The sequence below is a fragment of the Enhydra lutris genome, unplaced genomic scaffold, assembly GCF_002288905.1.
Source record: "Enhydra lutris kenyoni isolate GAN:26980312 unplaced genomic scaffold, ASM228890v2 scaffoldscaffold10, whole genome shotgun sequence".
NCBI lineage: Eukaryota > Metazoa > Chordata > Mammalia > Carnivora > Mustelidae > Enhydra > Enhydra lutris.
In genome coordinates this window covers 10,571,123-10,591,765 of record NW_019154094.1, presented here as the reverse complement: position 1 = coordinate 10,591,765, position 20,643 = coordinate 10,571,123, and the positions used below count along the sequence as shown (strand labels likewise).

At 39.2% G+C, this 20,643-nt stretch overlaps 1 protein-coding gene across 4 annotated transcripts in view; it reads left to right on the top strand.

Moving 5' to 3' along the window:
- Positions 1-20,643, top strand: part of LOC111143833 (NIMA related kinase 4) — a 35,486-nt gene that overhangs the window by 13,181 nt on the left and 1,662 nt on the right. For 2 of the 4 annotated variants that reach the window (XM_022497767.1, XM_022497769.1), the window contains 7 exons: positions 1,361-1,520; positions 2,011-2,174; positions 2,851-2,917; positions 3,694-3,803; positions 4,902-4,990; positions 6,599-6,804; positions 7,257-7,390. In XM_022497767.1, the coding sequence (XP_022353475.1) occupies positions 1,361-1,520; positions 2,011-2,174; positions 2,851-2,917; positions 3,694-3,803; positions 4,902-4,990; positions 6,599-6,804; positions 7,257-7,390 (930 nt within the window). Of the gene's footprint in view, positions 1-1,360; positions 1,532-2,010; positions 2,175-2,850; positions 2,918-3,693; positions 3,804-4,901; positions 4,991-6,598; positions 6,805-7,256; positions 7,391-20,643 lie in introns of all 4 variants that reach the window. The other 2 variants (XM_022497768.1, XM_022497766.1) reach the window with 2 other exon arrangements.

Here is a 20,643-nt window from a genome sequence, read left to right as displayed (position 1 = left end):
TTCCTGGTTTTTTGATTCTAGCTATCCTAATGAGTGTGAAATGTATCTTACTTTGGTTTGGATTTGCGTTCCCTGATGACTAATGATGTTGAGCACCTTTTCATGTGCTTATTGTCCATTTGTATACCTGCTTTGAAGAAATATCTATTCAGATCCTTTTTTCCCCCTAAGATTTTATGTATGTATTTATTTGAAAGGGAGAGTGTGCAGGCTGGGGGAGGAGCAGAAGGAGAGAGAGAGAGAATCTCAAGTTGACTCCATGTGGAGCATGGGACTCCATCTCATGACCCTGCGATCATGACCTGAGCCAAAATCAAGAGTTGGCTGCCTAATCGACTGAGCTACCCAGGCACCCCAGAAAATAAGTTTGTTTTTTTTTTTTTTTTACTGTAAATCGATGGGGTGTCTTCGTGGCTCAGTGGATTAAGCCTCTGCCTTCAGCTCAGGTCATGATCTCAGGGTCCTGGGATCGAGCCCCACATCAGGCTCTCTGCTGAGCAGGGAGCCTGCTTCCCCTCTTTCTCTGTCAGCCTCTCTGCCTACTTGTGATCTCTCTCTGTGTCAAATAAATAAATAAAATCTTTTTTAAAAAATGTAAATAAAAAAAGTAAATAAAAAATATCAGTAGTCTCAGGTTAATAACAATCTGAGTAATTTAATTAAACTAATTATTTAGTTGTGGGGGGGCGCCTGGGTGGCTCAGATGGTTAGGTGTCTGCCTTTGGTTCGGGTCATGATCTCCAGGTCCTGGGGTTGGGCTCCTGGCTCAGTAGGGGTCTGCTTCTCCCTCTCCCTTTGCCTCTCCCCCTGTTCATGCTGTCTTTGTCTGTATCTCTTTGTCTCAAATGAATAAAGGTCTTTATTTAATCTTCATTAAATATCTTTTTTAAATCTTTAAAAATATATGTAATTATTTATTTGGGGTCACCTGTGTGGTGCAGTTTGTTAAGTGTCCAGCTCTTGGTTTTGGCTCAGGTTGAGATGTCGATTGTAAATTGGAGCCCTGCCTCAGGCTCTGCACTGAGCCTGGAGCCCGCTTGGGATTCTCTGCCCCTCCTGTTCATTCCCCACACCCCCCATTCTGTCTATCTCTCTAAAATAAATTTTAAAAATCTTTTTAAAAAAGTAAGTACTTATTTTTATTTGGGAGAAGAGGAAAAAAAGCCAGAATATGTGGGTAACTGACGTCAGCACTTTGTTTTTGCCCGTTAGCCCTGCGAATGAGCACGCATTTTGAGAAAGACATTCCTCCTTCTCATTTCCAGTTATAATTTTATAATAGTTTAGCCATTTGGAAGTTCAAAAGACTATTTCATTATTCTGTTTTCTTTTTTGTTTGTTTCATTTTATTATTTTTAAGGATCAAGTTCCTGGTGAATGTGTTCCAGAAAAACCAGACAGAACCCAACCGGGTTTAAAGCCACAGAGCTCTGGCTCTGAGCCTTCCCTTTCTCGACAGCGACGACAGAAGAAAAGAAAACAGCCTGAGCACAGTGGGGAAGAGAGACAGGTCAGCAGAGAGCTCTGTGGAGTAAGTCATTGTTCTGCGGCTTGGGAAATAGACTTCATTTAGAAGGAAAGAAATGCAGGGAGCATGTGGAGGGGGTGGCAATGGGGAGATGCTAACTATTAGTTTTCAAATCTCAGTGAGTTAGAAACAGAGTAAAGATTTTATCTTCCCCAGCAAAAATGGACAGGTCGTCTTGAGAGTTAAGGGAACAAGCTAACAAGAGTAGATCTCTGATCCCTCCTGTGTTACACTGATGAAAAGTTTCTCCCTCTACATAAAATCCTGTCGACACCTCCTTTTTTGAAGTGACTTTCACGAGCACCCTCTCTGTAAGCTTCTTAGATGGTCATTCACTTTTGGCAGAGTTTCTTTTCAATAAACCTCAATGTTTTGAAGTTTCTGAGAACAAACCATTAACAAATACAGAGGAGGCTTAATGGTGGGGGAACTTTGGAGGTGGCTGTATAGGAAATTGATAATTTCCCACTTCCTCCTTTTTTAATTATTTAAATTCCAGGAGTCTGCTCCTCGACTTTTGCCTTCTCTTCCCATTGTTGGAAAAATGGATGTCACATTAACACAAAAAGATGCTGAAAACCAAAGAGGAGTGGCCATTGGGTCTGCTGCAAACTGTTTGAGGAGCAGGGAGGTGTCTTCATCAAAGGTTTGCGGGAGTGTATATTGGATTTTTTCCCAACCTTATAAAACTTTTTGGTTGTAAAAATCCTGCATATGTTGTGAAGTTTTATATTAAAACATCTTAGCCGGGGCACCTGGGTGGCTCAGTCGGTTGGGTATCTGCCTTCAGGTCAGGTTGTGTTCCCAGGGTCCTGGGATTGAGCCCTGAGTTGGGCTTCCTGCTCAGTGGGGAGCCTGCTTCTTTTCTCCCTCTGCGTGCTGCTCCCCCTGCTTATGTGAACTCTCTCTCTGTCAAATAAATAAATAAAATCCTCAAAACAAAACAAAACACCTTAACCCCACTTTTTGCCAAACAGCTTAGAGGACAAATTTGTGATTCTCAGCAGAAGCTTTTATTGAAATGGATGGAATCTGTAGTTCCAGGGATGGTCACTTCCACTTAATTAAGGAAACTAAGTACATTCTGAATGTGAGAAATGCAAAATTTTCCATTTGCCCTTCCAAAAATGAGTACTTCCCAGAAATGAGGGTTGTGATCATTCCTAGCTAGTAGTTGTGACCGTGATGTGAATTGGTTTCAAGCAGATACTCCTTTAAAGACCTGTGCAGGGCCTGTCCTGTAGTGCTAGATGAGACATCAGACATTGCAGCTGTTATAAAAATAGTGAGTAGGAGTGAAAATAACTTACTCTCTTTAAAAGGATCGACCATTATCAGCAAGAGAGAGGAGACGACTAAAGCAGTCACAGGAAGAGGTGTTTCCCTCAGGTAAAGCTTTCTCTTTCCTTCATCTATTGGAGGTTGTTGGTTTGGCTTATGGATATAACATTGGTTTTGACTGTGAGGTGTGAGGAATTTTCAGCATCAGTGATCCATGGGGGAAATTTTTGAAGATTTTTTGGAAAATCTTGGAAGATTTTTTGGAAGAATTTTTGAAATTTCTTGGGCATCTGAAAAGAATCAGCATAGGTTGTTGGGTCTGGAACTTGTGTATCAGAGGAAGAGGATAGTAAAAAGAGATCAAGAGAGCTTTGAGTGGCATTAACTCCTGAGAGATTTCAGACAGGAAATGGAGTGAGTGTTTAATGTGTTTCTGTGTTCAGATTCTGCTGGTCAGGAAGCGCTGTCTTCTCAGGAACAGAGGAACAAAGCTGGGAGAATGGTGTTGCCCTGGGTCAAAGGCCGCGATCATTCTTATTACTATAAAGACAGTACTAGCAGATTCTATTTATTGAATGCTGACTCTGTCTCAAGCATTATGGGAAGCACTTTAAGAGCATTATCTCATCTCCTGTTTATGGTAGCTCTCAAAGGTAGGCAGCATTGTCTGCATTTTGCAGCTGAGGAAGCTGAGGCTTGGAGAGGTTACATAACTTGACCAGGGTCACAGTGCTGGTGGACCTAGAACTATGGTTTAAATTGAGGTGTCAGACACTGGAGTAATGATGAATATGCTGAGTTACCTCTAGGCTGGCACTTGCTGTAAAGCCCTCTTCTGAGGCCAGCCCACCACAAACAGCTGCTGGGGGTGCCCGCTTTTTCAGGCCCTTCAGTGAGGAGAGCTTCTCTGAGTGCATCAGGGCCAGGGAAACCACAAGAAGAAGGCCAGCATGCCCCTGCCCGATGGTTGTCTTCTGACTGCACTGTGGCTCAGGTACGTTACACAGTCCCATGGAAAAGGGGGACGGGTCTGCATCTGGCAAGCCTAATACAGTAAACCTCATAAATGCCAGCTCCGTTGATTTCTGGGACAGCACTGCCTGAAGTTACACTTTTTCACTCCTGATAAGGAAAAGAACTGGTGAATAATAACTAAAAAGGTTATTTTTGCTCCATTAAAGGAATGAGTTTTTAGGTGCTCTTATAAGCAGTTGGTAGCTTAGTTACTATCTTTTTTAGGCAGTCTTTACAGCAGGACTTCCCAAGGGTTCCACTAGGCAACATTTTGCTTATAATGCTGTGCAATGAATATACCCGCCTGCCTGGCCAAATTTGAGTCTCATTTGCTTATCTTTGCCCAGTTTCCTGTTTGTGTGAGTTCCTCGCCTAGGGAGGATGCAGGGCAGCATCTAGTGGCTGAATGGGTAGTTGCAAGGTTTCCAACCCATGTTCATTTTCTGTCTAATGATACCCAGGGAATAACTATCCATTTTTCTGTATTGCAGTTTCTGACATTATTTCTAGGAACATATAATTATTTTAAAAAGATAGAAACTTCCTGCTCTTGCAAATAAGGAAGATTTGTTGCTTTAACAGTATTCTCTGAGTGAGTTGCTTCACTAATCAAGATACTCCTCTCTATTTTCCAGAGTTGTAAGGTTTGCATGTAATTAAATCAAGCAATCCTTTAAGGTATTTTAACAAAGAGTCTCAGTTATAAGCAAACTGAGGCTGCTTTTATTGAGGTGGCATTTTATCTAGCCTAAAATTCCTTAGGTTACTAGCCCTCTGCTTAGGAGTGGAGTACAGAACTCTTCATGTGCTGTCTTCTGGAAAGGACATTTTTTCATAGCTGAGACTTCCCAGGGCCTTGTAAAACTTTACCTTCATGTTCTTCAGGGTTCACTTGTGAACTTTATGGGTGAATTGGGACATTGTTTAGGTAAAGTAACTTCAACTTTTAGATCATTAGTTTCTTTGGTTAAATTGGACCCAGGTGCACATGGTATCCAGACATTGCATGTAAGAATGTTGCGTATATTATGTTCTGGTTGTGTTGTCATGTGGAATTCTGTTTTTCCAAACATTAAAGGAAAGGAAACTCATCCACTGTCTGTCTGAGGATGAATTAAGTTCTTCTACAAGTTCAACTGATAAGTCAGATGGGGATTCCAAGGAACGGTAAGGTTCTTATTTTCTATCTCTTTTCATAAACAATTTCTACTTTGATTAGTCTTAAACGTGTATTCAGACCTGTAGTGCTGTCATTAATAACATTATAAATGGGTTTTGGTACATGTTAGAGCTAAAACTAATGAACACATCTGATTTCATTCAGAATTCTTACGGAATATCTTCTTAGATCTATGGTTTATAGTTTCATCAGATTTGCAAAAATTTTGACTGTTAACTTTTTGGAATTTTTTTGGACTCCCTCTTGCCTTCTAGAGGATTTTAAGTACATATATATTAGATTGTTTAAAGTTGTCCTATAGCTCACTGATGGCGTTCATGTTTTTTAGACTTCTTTTCTGTTTCATTTTTCATAGATTCTAATGCCATTTCTTTGGGTTCACTAATGTTTTCTTTTACAGCATCTAGTCTGCTTATCCTATCTCATGTATTCAACACAGTGTATTTTTTAATTTTCAGGAGTTCTATTTGGGTCTTTTTGTAACTTCCGTGCATCGCCTTAATATGTTAATGCATTCTTCTACCTTGGAAATGTGGAATATATTTATAATAACTACTTTAATGTCCTTATCTACAAATTGTATCACTAGTATCACTCTTGGGTCTGTTTCTATTACCTGATTTTTTTTTTCCTCTTCATAAATGTGTTTTGTTTTCCTGCTTCCTTTCATGTCTGATATTTTTGAATGGATGCCAGACATTGTCAATTTTATCTCATTGGGGGCTGAGATATTTTTTGTATTGCTTTAAATATTCTTTTTTTTTTTAAGATTTTATTTTTATTTATTTGACAGAGATCACAAGTAGGCAGAGAGGCAGGCAGAGAGAGAGGAGGAAGCAGGCTCCTCGCTGAGCAGAGAGCCCGATGTGGGGCTTGATCCCAGGACCCTGGGATCATGACCTGAGCCGAAGGCAGAGGCTTTAACCCACTGAGCCACCCAGGCGCCCCATGCTTTAAATATTCTTAAACTTTGTACTTAAAAATAGTTGGGAGGGCATCTGGGTGGCTCAGTGGGTTAAAGCTTCTGCTTTTGGCTCAGGTCATGGTCCCAGGGTCCTGGGATCGAGCCCCACATCGGGCTCTCTGCTCAGCAGGGAGCCTGCTTCCCTCTCTCTTTGCCTGCCTCTCTGCCTGCTTGTGATCTCTGTCTGTCAAATAAATAAAATTTTAAAAAAATAGTTGGGCAGAATTTATACATAGAGCCTGGGGCTACTTTCTGGTCTCTCTTTTCTAAGATTTCACTCTCACTTTCTAATGGCTATGGTTGTCTTGAACTCTGTCCTTCGGTTTTGCAGGCCAGAAAGATTGGGTTTTCTGTTGTATTTTAGCGGCCTATGGCCTGCCCTTAGGCTCTGAGATGTTGATGCCCCTCCAGAACCTGCCTACAGGTTTTGTACATTCTCCATTGTCTTCACATCCTAGATTTTTGTATTTTGTTGAGTTTATACTTATTAATGGAAGTGTCTCTGTAATAGCTTACTTAGTTATTTAGAAGAAGAGCTTCCTAAATGTTTTATATCTAATTTTTTAATGAAAAATTCTCATAAAGCCAATGAAATCACAGGGGAGTGGGGAATTATTATTTTTTTCCCCAGGAAAGGTCATACAAATGAAATGAGTGACTTGGTGCAGTTGATGACTCAAACCCTAAAATTGGAGTCTAAAGAGAGCTATGAAGATCTCCTGGTTCCAGAACCAGTGTCAGAATTTAAACTTCATCGGAAGTACCGGGATACGCTGATACTTCATGGGAAAGTTGCAGAAGAAGCTGAGGATCTTCATTTTAAAGAGCTACCTTCTGGTGATCAGTTTATTCTTTTACAACAAACTGGAGAGCATGCTTTTTGGAGAAATGTGTCACACCAAGAAGATAATGCTCCCCAAATTTTTTTCTTTTTTATTATTTTATTGTTTGGATAGCTCGATAAAAGGCATATCTTGTTTTATGCAGCAAGTTGTGTTCCTGAAAAGCTGCATTCTTTAAATAAATATAAATGCATATTTGGATTTTTCATGTGGCTCTTCCTGAAATTAGACAATTGTGAATTTTAGATTTAGGAGGTGGTAATGAGACATGAGGCATAAGTTCATATATATATTTGCCATCATTAAAAATACATGAAGTTATTAAATCCAACTCTTGTCAAAGTGAAAAGAATCTTAAAATGACAACATTTTTTTTAAAAAAAAACAACTTCATGCTGCAGTGGTGAAAGTATTTATTTTTTCCTGTTTTTGTTAATTGCTTTTTAGCTGTCATGCCAGGTTCTGAAAAAATCAGAAGAATAGTTGAAGTTTTGAGAGCTGATGTAATCCAGGGCCTGGGGATTCAGCTTTTAGAACAGGTGTATGATCTTTTGGAAGAAGAGGATGAATTGGAGAGAGAGGTGAGTGTCCCATTAGCTGTATCAGCTGCTTATGCTATGGAATTCTTTTTTTTTTTTTTTAAGATTTTTATTTATTTATTTATTTGACAGAGATCATAAGTAGGCAGAGAGGCAGGCAGAGAGAGAGAGAGAGAGAAGCAGGCTCCCCACTGAGCAGAGAGCCTGATACAGGACTCAATCCCAGGACCCTGAGATCATGACCTGAGCCAAAGGCAGAGGCTTAACCCACTGAGCCACCCAGGCACCCCACTATGGAATTCTTTTTAACAGACTTTTGAAATATAATTAACATACTGTACATTTCACCCATTTAAAGTATGTTGACAGAGTTGTACAGCCATTACCCCAACCAATGATAGAACATTTGATACTCCCAGAAGAGACTCTGTACTCATCGCTCTCCGTTGTCCACCAAGTCCTCTACCCTTAAGCAACCACTGATATTTCGATGTCTGTAGATCTGCCTGTTCTGGACATTTCATTTAAATGAACTCATACAGAACCTGTGGTCTTTTGTGATTGGCTTCTTGCAGTTAGCATAATGTTTTCAAGATTCATCCGTGTTGTAGCATAGATCACATTCTTCATTGTTTTATATGGTCGGATAATATTCCATTATATGGCCGTACCACATCTTGTTTATCTGTTCTCTTGATTGTTCCTGGCTGCTGAGACCACTGCTCTTCCTGTTCTCCCAGGGCTAGTTCCTAATTGGGTCATTTGCATTACATCGCACCTGCCTTATGGAAACTTTCAGAGTAGTGCCTGAACAAACATTTTTTGACTAGGGTTATACTTCAGAAATATTTTATTTCTAGTTTTTTGGTGATAATAATAGCAACAACAGTAAAGCCTTAAATTCCTGGAAATACAGTTGGTTCTCCACCAGTTTATTTTTTTATTTTATTTTTTATTTTTAAAATCTTTTTTTTTTTATTTATTTATTTGACAGACAGAGATCACAAGTAGACAGAGAGGCAGGCAGAGAGAGAGAAGGAAGCAGGCTCCCTGCTGAGCAGAGAGCCCGATGTGGGACTCGATCCCAGGACCCTGAGATCATGACCTGAGCCGAAGGCAGCGGCTTAACCCACTGAGCCACCCAGGCGCCCTATTTTTTACTTTTTTAAAAGATTTTATTTACTTATTTGACAGAGATACAGAGGGAACACAAGCAGGGGAAGTGGGAGAGGGAGAAGCAGGCTTTCCGCTAAGCAGGGAGCCCAGTGCAGGGCTCGATCCCAGTGCAGGGCTCGATCCCAGAACCCTGGGATCATGACCTGAGCAGAAGGCAGATGCTTAATGACTGAGCCACCCAGGTGCCCTATTTTTATTGTTTTTGTTACGTTGTCTTATTTTATTCAGATACCAGTCTAAAAACACATGGTCCAAGAACGCTCAAACCAAGTATCGATAGATGTTAAAGACTGGTCTTTAAACATCATAGCCAGTGATGTCACACTTGCCTATGATCTCACCAACATAAAACTACATCCACACCTCAGTGACCACCAAACCATTCAGCAGAGCTTCCTTAACTGTGAGTTGTTGGAAGCTAATAGTTTGAACACTCTTGGTTATTTTTTTCCAGCTCTGAATAGCTGTAAGACTCTCAGCAGTGATTGGTTGAAAGAACCAGCTCACCCTTGGCATACTGCCAAAATGTGGCCAAAGCTTTGAGTAAGTTGCCGTAGTGCTGGGGTCTTCCTGCAAGGTTATGGACAAACTGAGCCATGTTCCAGGTTGGAAAGTCTGTTATCCTGGATGGCTGCTGAATATCACTTCTCCAGCGTTTTAATAATAAATGGTATCTAAGTGTTGTTTTAATTTTTTATTTTAAAATAATTTTAGGGGCACCTGGGTGGCTCAGTGGGTTAAGCCTCTGCCTTCGGTTTAGATCATGGTCTTAGGGTCCTGGGATCGAGACCTGCATTGGGCTCTCTGCTCAGCGGGGAGCCTGCTTCCCTCTCTCTCTCTGCCTACTTGTGATCTCTCTCTCTCTGTCAAAAAAATAAAATCTTTTAAAATAAAATAAAATAATTTTAGACTAATACAAAGCTGCAGAAAGAGTATAAAGAATTCCTCAATGTTCCTCATCTGTATTCCCTGATATTACTATTCTGCCACTTTTGCTTCATTATTCTCTTCTCCATATGTATAATTATTTTTCTATCCATTTGTGAGAATGCCCACCCCCAGAATTCTTCAGTGTATTTCCTAAAAACAAGAATATATCCTTATGTGGGTGCCTGGGTGGCTCAGTTGGCTGGGTGTCTTGATTTTGGCTCAGGTCATGATCTCAGGGTTTTGGGATCAAGCCGTGCATCGGGCTCTACACTGAATGCGGAGTCTGCTTGGGATTCTCTCTTGAAAATAAGTAAGTAAGTAAGTAAATAAATAAATAAATAGAATTGTGTCCTTATATAACTACAGCTCAGTGATCAAATTCAGAAAATTAACATAAACACAATACCATTATTGGGGTGCCTGGGTGGCTCAGTCAGTTAAGCATCTGCCTTTGGCTCAAGTCGTGATCCCGGGGTCCTGGGATTGAGCCCCACTTCAGGCTTTCTGCTCAGTTGGGAGTCTGCTCCTCTCTCTGTCCCTATCCTCCACTTGTGCTTTCTTTCTGTCTAAAATAAATATATAAAATCTAAAAAAAAATTTTTTTTAAAGTATTATACCGTTATCTAATTTACAGACCTTACTTAAATTTCACTAATTGTCATGCTGATATCCTTTATAGCAAAAGAAAAAAATCTTTCTGTTCTAGGATTCAGTAGATTCAATTCAATCAGGTTGAATGAAATAAGGATTACTGTTTTTAATAGGTTTATTAAGATATTCACATACCATGCAATTCACCCATTTTAAGTGTACATTTCAGTGGTTTTTTAATATATTCAGGAATATATATTTGCTATCACCACAGTCAGTATTAAATATGTTTGTCTCCTTAAAGAGAAACCTTGTACTTCTAGCTATTGGCCCTCTATCTTCTCCTTTCAGTTCTAAAGAACCAGTAATCTGTCTTTTCTATATAAATTTACCTATTCTGGACCTTTTATTTAATAGAATGGTATAAAATATGTAGTCTTTTGTGACTGGCTTCTTTCACTTAGCATAATGTCTTCAAGGTTCATCTGTATGGGAGCGTGTATCAATATCTCATTCCTTTTTATGGGTGAACAGTATTCTATTGTGTGGCTATGCCACACAATATGTTGTTCAATCTTTTCGTCAGTTGATGGACATTTGGGTTGTTTCTACCTTTTGCCTGTTGTGACTAAGTTTGGTGTAAACATTGGTATACAAGCTTCTGTGTGGATTCAGTTCCCTTGGGTGTATAACTAAGAGTGGAATTGTTGGGTCGTATGGTAATTCTACATTTAAATGTTGGAGGAACTCCCAAATGGCTCTCCAAAGCAGCTGCACCATTTTACATTTCTACCAGCAGCGTAAGAGGGTTCCGATTTCTCCACATCCTAGTCAACAATTACTATTATCTTTTTGTTTATAGCCATCCTACCAGGTATGAAGTATTCATTGTGATTTTGATTTGCATTTCCCAGATAACTAATGATGTTGAGTATCTTTTCATGTACTACTTTCCATTTGTATATTTTCTTGGGAGATATGTCTACTCAAGATTTTTGCCGATTTTTAAATCGAGTTATTTATATTTTAATGAGTTATGGAATTCTCTGTATATTCTAGATAGAAGTCTTATTATCAAATATATGATTTGTAAATATTTTTCCCATTCTGTGGGAGTGGTAGAATGTCTCTTTACCCCCCCCCCAACCTTTTTTTTAAAAGGCCTGAAATCCTCACCTTTATTTCTTGGCTGGCCTCAATGGGAGTGGGTGGTTGGGGTGAATCCTATTGGTCTGCGAGCAGGTCCAGGTTCTCCCTGTGGGTGCTGGGGTGCTTGGGGCCAGCTTCTCCTTTGTAGGCCCCCACCTTTGGGACGCGATGGGTTTAGGCAGGGCCTTGCCCCCTGAATTTCTCCAGCTCTACCTTCAGCAGTTCGTTCACCTCAGGTGGAAAGTGCAGCCACTATTCCACTTCCTCTTCTTTTTACTTCCTTGATAGTGTTCTTTGAAGCATAAAAATTTTCAGTTTTGATGAAGTCCAGTTTATTTTTCTTTTGCTACTTGTGTTTTTGGTGTCATCGAAGAATCCCTTGCTGAATCCAAGATCATTTAGGTATACCTGTAGATTTTTCTCTATAAAACTATAAAAGTTTATAGCTTTAGTCTGTACATTTAGGTCTTTGATGTATTTGAGTTAATTTTTGTATATGGTTTAGAGTAAAGGTCCACCTTCATTCTTACGTATGTGGCTATCCCGTTGTCTGACTCATTTGTTGGAAAGACTATTCTGTCACTTTGTAAAAAAAAAAAAAGTTGACCATATACACATCTGTTAATTTTTAGACTCTCAGTACTATTTCTTTAATCTGTGTTTGTCCTTATGCTAGTCCTATACTATTTTGTTAACTGTTGCTTTGTAGTAAGTTTTGAAATCAAGATAGATGAGTCCTCCAACTTGGTTATTTTTCAGAATTGTTTGGCTATTCTGGGTCCCTTACAGTTCTCTGAATTTTAGATTTGCTTGTCAATTTCTTCAAAGAAGCCAGCTGGGATTCTTATAGAGATCGCATGGAATCTGCTGATTAATTTGTGGTGTATTACCTTCTTAATAAAATTAAGTCTTTTGATTCATGAACATGAGGCAATTTTCCATTTATTTAGATCTTAAGTTTCTTTAAACAATGTTTTACAGTTTTCAGAGTGTAAGTTTCGTACCCCTCTTATCAAATTTATTCCTGAGTATTTTATTCTTTTTGATGCTATTGGAATTTTTTTTTTGATGCTATTGGAATTTTATATATTCATTTGGGATTGTTTCCTGAAAATGCATAGAAATAAATTTGATTTTTAAAATCTTGACCTTGTGTCCTGCAACCTTGCTAAGCTTATTTACTGGGTTTAAATTCCTTTTTTTTTTTGGTGGTGATGGACTCCTTGGAATTTTCTCTGTATAATATCAAGTCATCTATGAAGACAATTAGTTTTACTTTCTAGTCTGGATACCTTTTACTTCTTTTCTTACGTATTGCCCTGGCTAGAAGCTCCAGTACAGTGTTGAGTGGACATGGTGCAAGTGGACATCCTTGACTTGTTTCTGATCTAAGAGGGAAAGCATCCAGTCTTTCACTATTAGTTGACTGTGGGTTTTTATAGACACCCTTTATCAGCTTGAAGAAGTTTCCTTCTTTTTCTGGTTTGTTGAGTGTTTTTTTAAATCACAGAAAGCTGTTGGGTTGTCAGATGCTTTCTATTTTGATGATTATATGGCTTTTGTATTTAATTCTGTTGACAGGGTGTGTTACCTTCATTGATTTGGGGATGTTAAACCATCCTTGCATTCCTGTGATAAACCTCCCTTGGTTATGTTGTATACTACTACTTGTAAGACTTTGGAGTCATGTTTCTTACATTTTGTTGTAGATTCTTTTGTCCATATTCTTACAAGATAATCTAGTTTTCTGTGATGTCTTTGGTTGTGTTATTGGGGTATAATGGGTTCATAGAATGAGTTGGGGAGTGTTCCCTAATCATCTATTTTTTTGGACGAGTTAGTGAATCATTGGTATTAATTCTTTAAATGTTTGATATAATTCACCAATGAAGGCATCTGGGCCTGGGCTTCTCTTTGTGGATAGTTTCTTGATCATGAATTTAGTGTCTTGTTATACTCCGATTGTCTAATCTTCTGTTTCTAATTTTGTGTCTTACTAAGAATTTGTCCATTTCTTAGCATGTAATTATAATAGCAATCCCTTTAAATCTTTTTTATTTCTGTTAAGGTTGGTTATTTAGGAGTGTGCTGTTTAACTTCCACATATTTTTGTTTCCCCAATTTCATTCTGTTATTTATTTCTAATGCATTTTATTGTGGTTGGAGAACATACTAATTATTTTTATCCTTTTAAATTTAAGGAGCTTTGTTTTATGGTCTAGCATATGGTCTAACCTGGAAAATTTCCATATGTGCTTGAGAAGAATATTTATATTCAACTCTTGTTGTGGGGAGTATATTTTAGATGTCTGTTAGTTCTTGTTTGTTTATAGTATTGACCAAATGGCTTATTTCCTTGTTGATGTTCTGCCTGGTTGTTTTTCCCATTACTGACAGTGGAGTCCTGTGTCTCCATCAATGTCATTGATGTCTCCAACTACTTTCCTCCTCCATTTCTATCAATTTTTGCTTTCTGTATTTTGGTGCTTTGATTAGGTATATATATATGTATTTTTTGATTAGGTATTATATATTTATAATTGTTAATATCTTTCTGATGAATTGACTTTTATCATAAGATTTTCCTCTTTATCTCTAGTAACATGTTTTTGTTTGAAAGTCTATTTTAGCTGATATTAGTATAGCCACTTAAGCTTTCTTTTTTTTTTTTTCCTACTTAAGCTTTCTTATGGTTGCTAATTTCTGTCCTTTTACTTTCAGTCTGTTTGTACCTTTGATCTATTATGTGTTTCATGTAAATACTATATATGGTTGGATCTTTTCTTTTTTCTTTTTTTTTTTTTTATAAAGATTTTATTTATTTGACACACAGAGAGAGAAATCACAAGCAGGCAGAGAGGCAGGCAGAGAGAGAGAGGAGGAAACAGACTCCCTGCTCAGCAGAGAGCCCGATGTGGGGCTCGATCCCAGGACCCTGAGATCATGACCTGAGCCGAAGGCAGAGGCTTTAACCCACTGAGCCACCCAGGCGCCCCGGATCTTGTTTTCTTATACACCCTAACATTCTGTCTTTTGATTAGATTGTTTAATTCATTCACATTTAATGTTAGCACTGATACAGTTGGATTTATGTCTGCATTTTACTTTTTGTTTTGTATATGTCTCATTTTTTTTTGTTCCTGTATTTCTACTTTACTGCTTTCTTTTGCATTAAGTGAAAATTTTCTAATATAGCATTTTAACTTCCTAAATAATTTTTTTCCTGTATATTTTCCTTTCCTTTCCTTTTTTTAGTGGTTGCTCTAAGGCTTATCATATACATCTTAAATTATCAGAATCAACTTCAGCTTTATACTCACTTAATTCCAGTAAGACATAGAAGTGTTATTCCTATTCCCTTTTTCCCTTTATTCTGACATCATTTTATATATCATACATGCCATATTAATGTTACAAAACCAACACTATCTTTCTATAATTATTTCTTTATATGATTTTATGTCTCTTGAAGTTGAAAGAGAGGAGAGGAAAGTATATGTTTGTAATTTTTTCTATAGTAACCTTGTTATTTATTAATTTTTGTGTCTCTTCATTTATTCCTGTGGATTCAAGTTACCATCTGGAGTCATTTCCTTAGCCTAATACAGCTTTGCTGCAACTCACCTCTTTTGTGGTGTTATTGGCAAATAGATTACATTTCTATATGTTAAAGGCTCAACAATAAATGATACACTCTTTTTACAAATTGTTTTAAAAAATTAATCATTTTAAAACGTTAAGTTGTTTAATTTGTGTTATTATAAACTTGTTGCTTATTTAATTGTAGTAAAATGCACATAATTTCAGATTTACCGCTTTAACCATTTTTAAGTGTTTGGTTCAATGGCATTAAGTATTTACCATTGTAACAACATCACTATCTCTAATCTGAATTTATACCAGTTTATGTTCAGTTATGTTCAATAAGATAAAAAACTCTGCTGCTTTAAAGCTCTGTATCCACCCTTTTCGGTTACTGATGTTACAAAATTACATCTTTATATATTGTGTGAATCCAAAAACATAAACTAGGGGTGCCTGGGTGGCTCAGTTGTTAAGCGTCTGCGTTTGGCTCAGATCATGATCCCAGCGTCCTGGGATCAAGGCCCATATCAGGCTCTCTGCTCAGCGGGGAGCCTACTTCTCCCTCCAGCTCCCCCATACTTCTCTTCCCTCTCTTGCTATCTTTGTCATAAATAAAATCTTAAAAAACAAAAACAAAAACATAAACTAGTAATTGGCCTTTTTAGTGCATTGGTCTCTTTAATTTTGTAGGATACAAAGTTACAATAGTGCTAACTTTGAGACATAATTTTTTGAATGTATCTCTCAATACATGTAGAAAACAAAAGTGGAATTACACACTGCTGCTACATAATACTAGCTTTGATAACTGCTAACATATCACCTTTACTGAGATCTTCGTTTGTTCATACAGCTTTGTGGTACTGTCTGGTATCCTTTCATTTCAATTTAACAGGACTCCCTGTAGTAGTTTTGTAGACTGGGTCTGGTGGTAACAAATTCTTCATCTTTTATTTATCTAGTAATATCTCAAGTTTTCACTCACTTTTCCCCCTCAGTTTTATTGAGATATAATTGATATATAACATTGTTTAAGGTGTACAACCTAATGATTTTTGTATTTATTGTGAAATGATTACCATAGTAAGTTTGGTTAACATCCATCACCTCTCATAGTTATAACATTTTTTTCTTGTGATGAGAACTTTTAAGATCTACTCTTAGCAACTTTCAAATGTATCATGAGGTATTGTTAACTGTAGTCAGCATGCTGTACAGTTAGTTACATTCCCCAGAATTTATTTACCTCATAACTAAAGTTTGTACCTTTTGACACCTTTACCCATTTCCCTCACCACCCCCACCCCCACCTCTGGCAGCCACCAATCTGTTCTCTGTTCAGTCTTTTCAGATTCTGCATAAGTGAGACCATGCAGTACTTGTCTTTCTCTGTTTGACTTATTTCACTTAGAATAATGCCTTCAAGATCCATCTGTTTTTGGAAATGCCAGTATTTCTTTTTCTTGCTCACTTTTGAAGGACTTTTGCCAGATAAAGGATTCTTGGTTGACATCTTTTCTTTCTTTCTTCCTTCCTTCCTTTCTTTCTTTCACTTTGAAAATACTGCCCAGTCGCCTTCTGGCCTCCAAAATTTCTGAGAGAAATCTGCTGATAATCATATTGGAGATCCCTTATATGTGAGGAGTTACCTCTTTCTTGCTGCTTTCAAGATTTTCCCTTTCTCTTCAGCTTTCAACAGCTTGATTATAATGTGTCTGGGTAGGAACTGTTAGTTTCAGCCTACTTAAGAGTTCATTGAGCTTCTTGGATGTTTATATTCATGTCTTTCTTCAAACTTGGTGCATTTTGCCTGTTTCCTCAAATCTCTCTTTCTCTTTCTTCCCCTTTGGGACTCCCACTGTGCATATATAGTGGTCTCTTTAAAGCCCCCGTTAACTTGCTTCGGCTGAAGGGGGAGGGGTTTGTAACTGTGTCAGTGAGGACTGCAACAATGGTTGGTGGCTTCTGTGTGTACACCTCTCTGATCAGAAGCAGCAGTCATCTGTCAGTACACAGAGCCCCAGTATTTGGAGGCAAGGTTCTTATTGCCTTCTCTGGCCCCACAAGCTGTGTGCTGCCTGCTCCAGGAACATCTGCACAGCTGCCTGCCCCCGGGCTCCCCCACCCTCAGGACCTGAAATTAACCACAGTTTAACCTCCAAGCCTCCCCCCAGAAACTGCAAGCCTTGAGTAGACTGCAGAGTTCCAAAATAGTTACATTAGGCATTCTGCAGCACAGTTTTTGTCCATGTGAGATGTAGTCCTGGTCCTCCTCTGTCATCTTTCATATATATTGTCTTATATATTTACTTTTAAAATCAGTTCAGAGAAGGGGCACCTGGCTGGTTCATCAGAAGAGTGTGTGACTCTTGATCTCAGGGTCGTGAGTTCACGCCCCACATTGGGTATAGAGATTACTTAAGTATTTTTTAAAAAATCATTTCAGTGAATGGGGCGCCTGGGTGGCTCAGTGGGTTAAAGCCTCTGCCTTTGGCTCGGGTCATGATCCCAGGGTTCTGGGATCAAGCCCCACATCGGGCTCTCTGCTCAGCAGGGAGCCTGCTTCCCTCTCTCTCTCTCTCTCTCTGCCTGCCTCTCTGCCTACTTGTGATTTCTGTCAAATAAATAAATAAAATCTTTTAAAAAAATCATTTCAGTGAAGAAAGGAGAAACAATATGCATTTATATTGGGTTTTATTTGTATTTATTATCAGACTTCCCACTGAGCATAATTACTCTCAGGTATAATCTGAAACTGGCCCCTGTAGGAGGAGGGCAGGGAGAGACGGAAGGAAGAGGCAAACACTCCAGATTGGTAGGTGGTAGTTCTAATAAGCAAGGGAACTCACATATGAGGCTTGGTGTAGGCAGCCACAAGATGAGTAGATCTCCACACCCACCTGCCAAATCTCAAAAGTTCCTATATTATATATGTAGTATATATACATATGTTATATTAACTGGGTTCAGTCACATATGCTGTCCAGATGGTCTCAACACCACATCATAATCTGAAAGCTTTGTCCTTGGAGCATTCCTTTGGGAGTGGGGAAGGCAAATGGAATGCATATTCCAAGGACAGGAGGGGATAGGGAACCTCCAGCTGCCAGAGTCAGGCTCACAGGTGAACCAGAGGTAACATCCTCTTCATAACCTCCTCCGAAAGCAGTGCTTTTTGTGTTTCCAAGTAAATTGAAATTGTTGCCTGGGGTCTCTTACTTTCAGCTTGCTGAACTTCCTTTAGTAGTTTTATAAAGTTGTCTGCTAGCCACAAATTATGTTTTTGTTTGTCTGGGAATGTCTTTACTTCACCTTTATTTTTGAAAGGTAGTTTTACTTACAATGGGATTCCTGTTTGACAGTTTTTTTCCTCCAGTACTTTGAATATATTATCCCACTGCCCCTTACTCTCCTTTGTTTATGTTAGCTGTTAATGTTATTACTTATCCCATGTAAGTGGTGTCATTTTTCTCTTGCTTTCATGATTGTCTCTTTGTCTTTTGACACTTTTTTTTTGAGATATTATTTATTTATTTGACAGACAGAGGTCACACGTAGGCAGAGTGGCAGGCAGAGAGAGGAGGAAGCAGGCTCCCCGCTGAGCAGAGAGCCTGATGCGGGGCAGGACCCTGGGATCTCAACCTGAGCCAAAGGCAGAGGCTTTAACCCACTGAGCCACCCAGGCGCCCCTTGACACTTACTTTCACGTGTCTGTGTGTGGATCTCTTATGTAGATTAATGTTTTTCAGTACATTCGGAAGTTGTCAGCTATTATTTCTCTAAATAATTTTTCTGCTCTTTTCTCTCTCATCCTTCTAATGGTCCCTTTACATTTGTAGTTGGTGTGTTTAATGATGTCCCACATTTTTTTTTTAACATTTATTTTAGAGAGCGTGAGCTGGGGTAGGAGCAGAGGGAGAGGGAGAGAGAGAGAGAAGCAGACTTCCCACTGAGCATGGAGCCCAACATGGGCCTTGATCTCACAATCCATAGATCATGACTTGAGCCGAAATCAAGAGTCCAACGCTTAACCTACTGAGCCAGCCGGGTGCCCCAATGATGTTCCACATTTCTAAGACAATGTTCACTTTTCTTCATTTTCTTTTCTCTCTGTTCCTGGGATTACATAATCTTTATCGATCTATCCCCAGCCCACTTACTTTTCTTTCTGCCAGATTAAATATACTGCTGAGCCCCTCGGGTGAATTTTTCATTTGTTATTGTGCTTTTCCTCTCCAGAATTTCCATTTAGTCTTCTTATAATTTCTCTATATCACTATTCTCAGTTTGATGTGACATTCCCCTCATACCTTCCTTTATTTCTTTAATTATGGTTTTCTTTAGTTCTCTGAATGGGTTTATAATGATGTCTTTGCCTATTAACTCCAGCATCTTGTTACTCTGACAGGTAGTGCCTCTCTTGCCTGCCTTCTTTCCCAGTGTATGTGTCAGACTCCTGAAAACTGGACATTTCAGAAAATATATTGTTATAAGTCTGGGTACTGGCCTCCCCAGGGAGGGGTGTTGCTATTATTATTTGCTTCTTTAGTGATTGGCTGGATTTTTTAGTGATGTCTATTTTATCCCTTCTTCCTGTCCCCACAGTGTAAGTCTGATGTTGCTCCTTAGTTGGCGAGGCCTTGGTTGTGTCCATAGCCACCTTAGAATGACAGTGGGTTTGGCAGAGCTCTTTCAACTCTCCTTTGCCCTTACTTCACTCAGCTGTTAAGGTTTCTTAGTTGCCAGTTGATGGCTCTCTGTTTCCAACAGTGCCTTGGGTCATATATTGCTCCATAGACTGATCCAGCAAAATCTGGGCTCCTTTGAAGGGATGGTTCCCAGGGTCAGTGTTTGAAATCTGTTTTGACTCCAGGGGGCTCCTCCCAGCTTCCTAGTTGTCTCCATCAAAGTAGGTGGCCCACAGTTTAGCCTATGTAGCCGTGAATCTGTCTCTTCCTAGTTGCCATTCACCACTACTTCCAGTTTTTGAGAGCACTTGTAGGCTTGAATTTCTCCACTCTGTTCTAAATGAGGTCAGTTCATTAAGGAAACGATTCGGTCCTGTTTTAGGTCTTCTCACCCCAGGCAAGATCCTGAGCATAGCTGGGAGTAAAGACAGTAGCATCCTTATATCTGAGTGATACCCCTCCTTTAGAAGCTCAGTGCGGGTGAGGGCCCTCTCATCTTCTTGGCATGCTTCACCCAGCATGGAGTCTTCACATTATGGTCTGGGGCAAAGGTGACTGGGGCCCCAGTATTTTTATCGGCCCTGCTCTCAAGGTACAGCCTCCGTCTTATAAGTCCAACCTGGTGTACAAATTTCCACCTCTTGGCTGCACGTTCTCAAAACTTATCCTTGACAACAGATACTGGGGGCAGGATAAGATGCTGCTGTTCTGCCCCTCCCAGGAAGATTGCCTTTGGACTAGGAGCTGCTGGAAAGGGAGCCCTGTGTTGTTGGCTTCGGCCTGGTGTGGAGTTTTTGTCTCACTGAGCTGGGACCGGGGAGGGAGGCAGTTGGTCTTAGTTCAAATACCACCCACTCTCACTGCTCTTAGTAGCTTTTAGTAGATCTTTTTTGGGGGAAAAAGTGTCTTTATTTGTTATGTACGCTCTCAGGACGACTTCAAGAGACTTTAAATGGTAAGTTTTAAAAATGATTTTCACCTGGGGCGCCTGACTCTTGGTTTTGGCTCAGGTCATGATCTCAGGGTTGTGAGATTGAGCCCTGTTGTCAAACTCGGCACACAGAGGGGAGTCTGCTTGAGATTCTCTCTCTCCCTCTCCCACATGCTATCTCTCTCTCTCTCTCAAAAAAAATAATAATAATAATAAAAGTAACAATAATTTTCACCAATTTCACT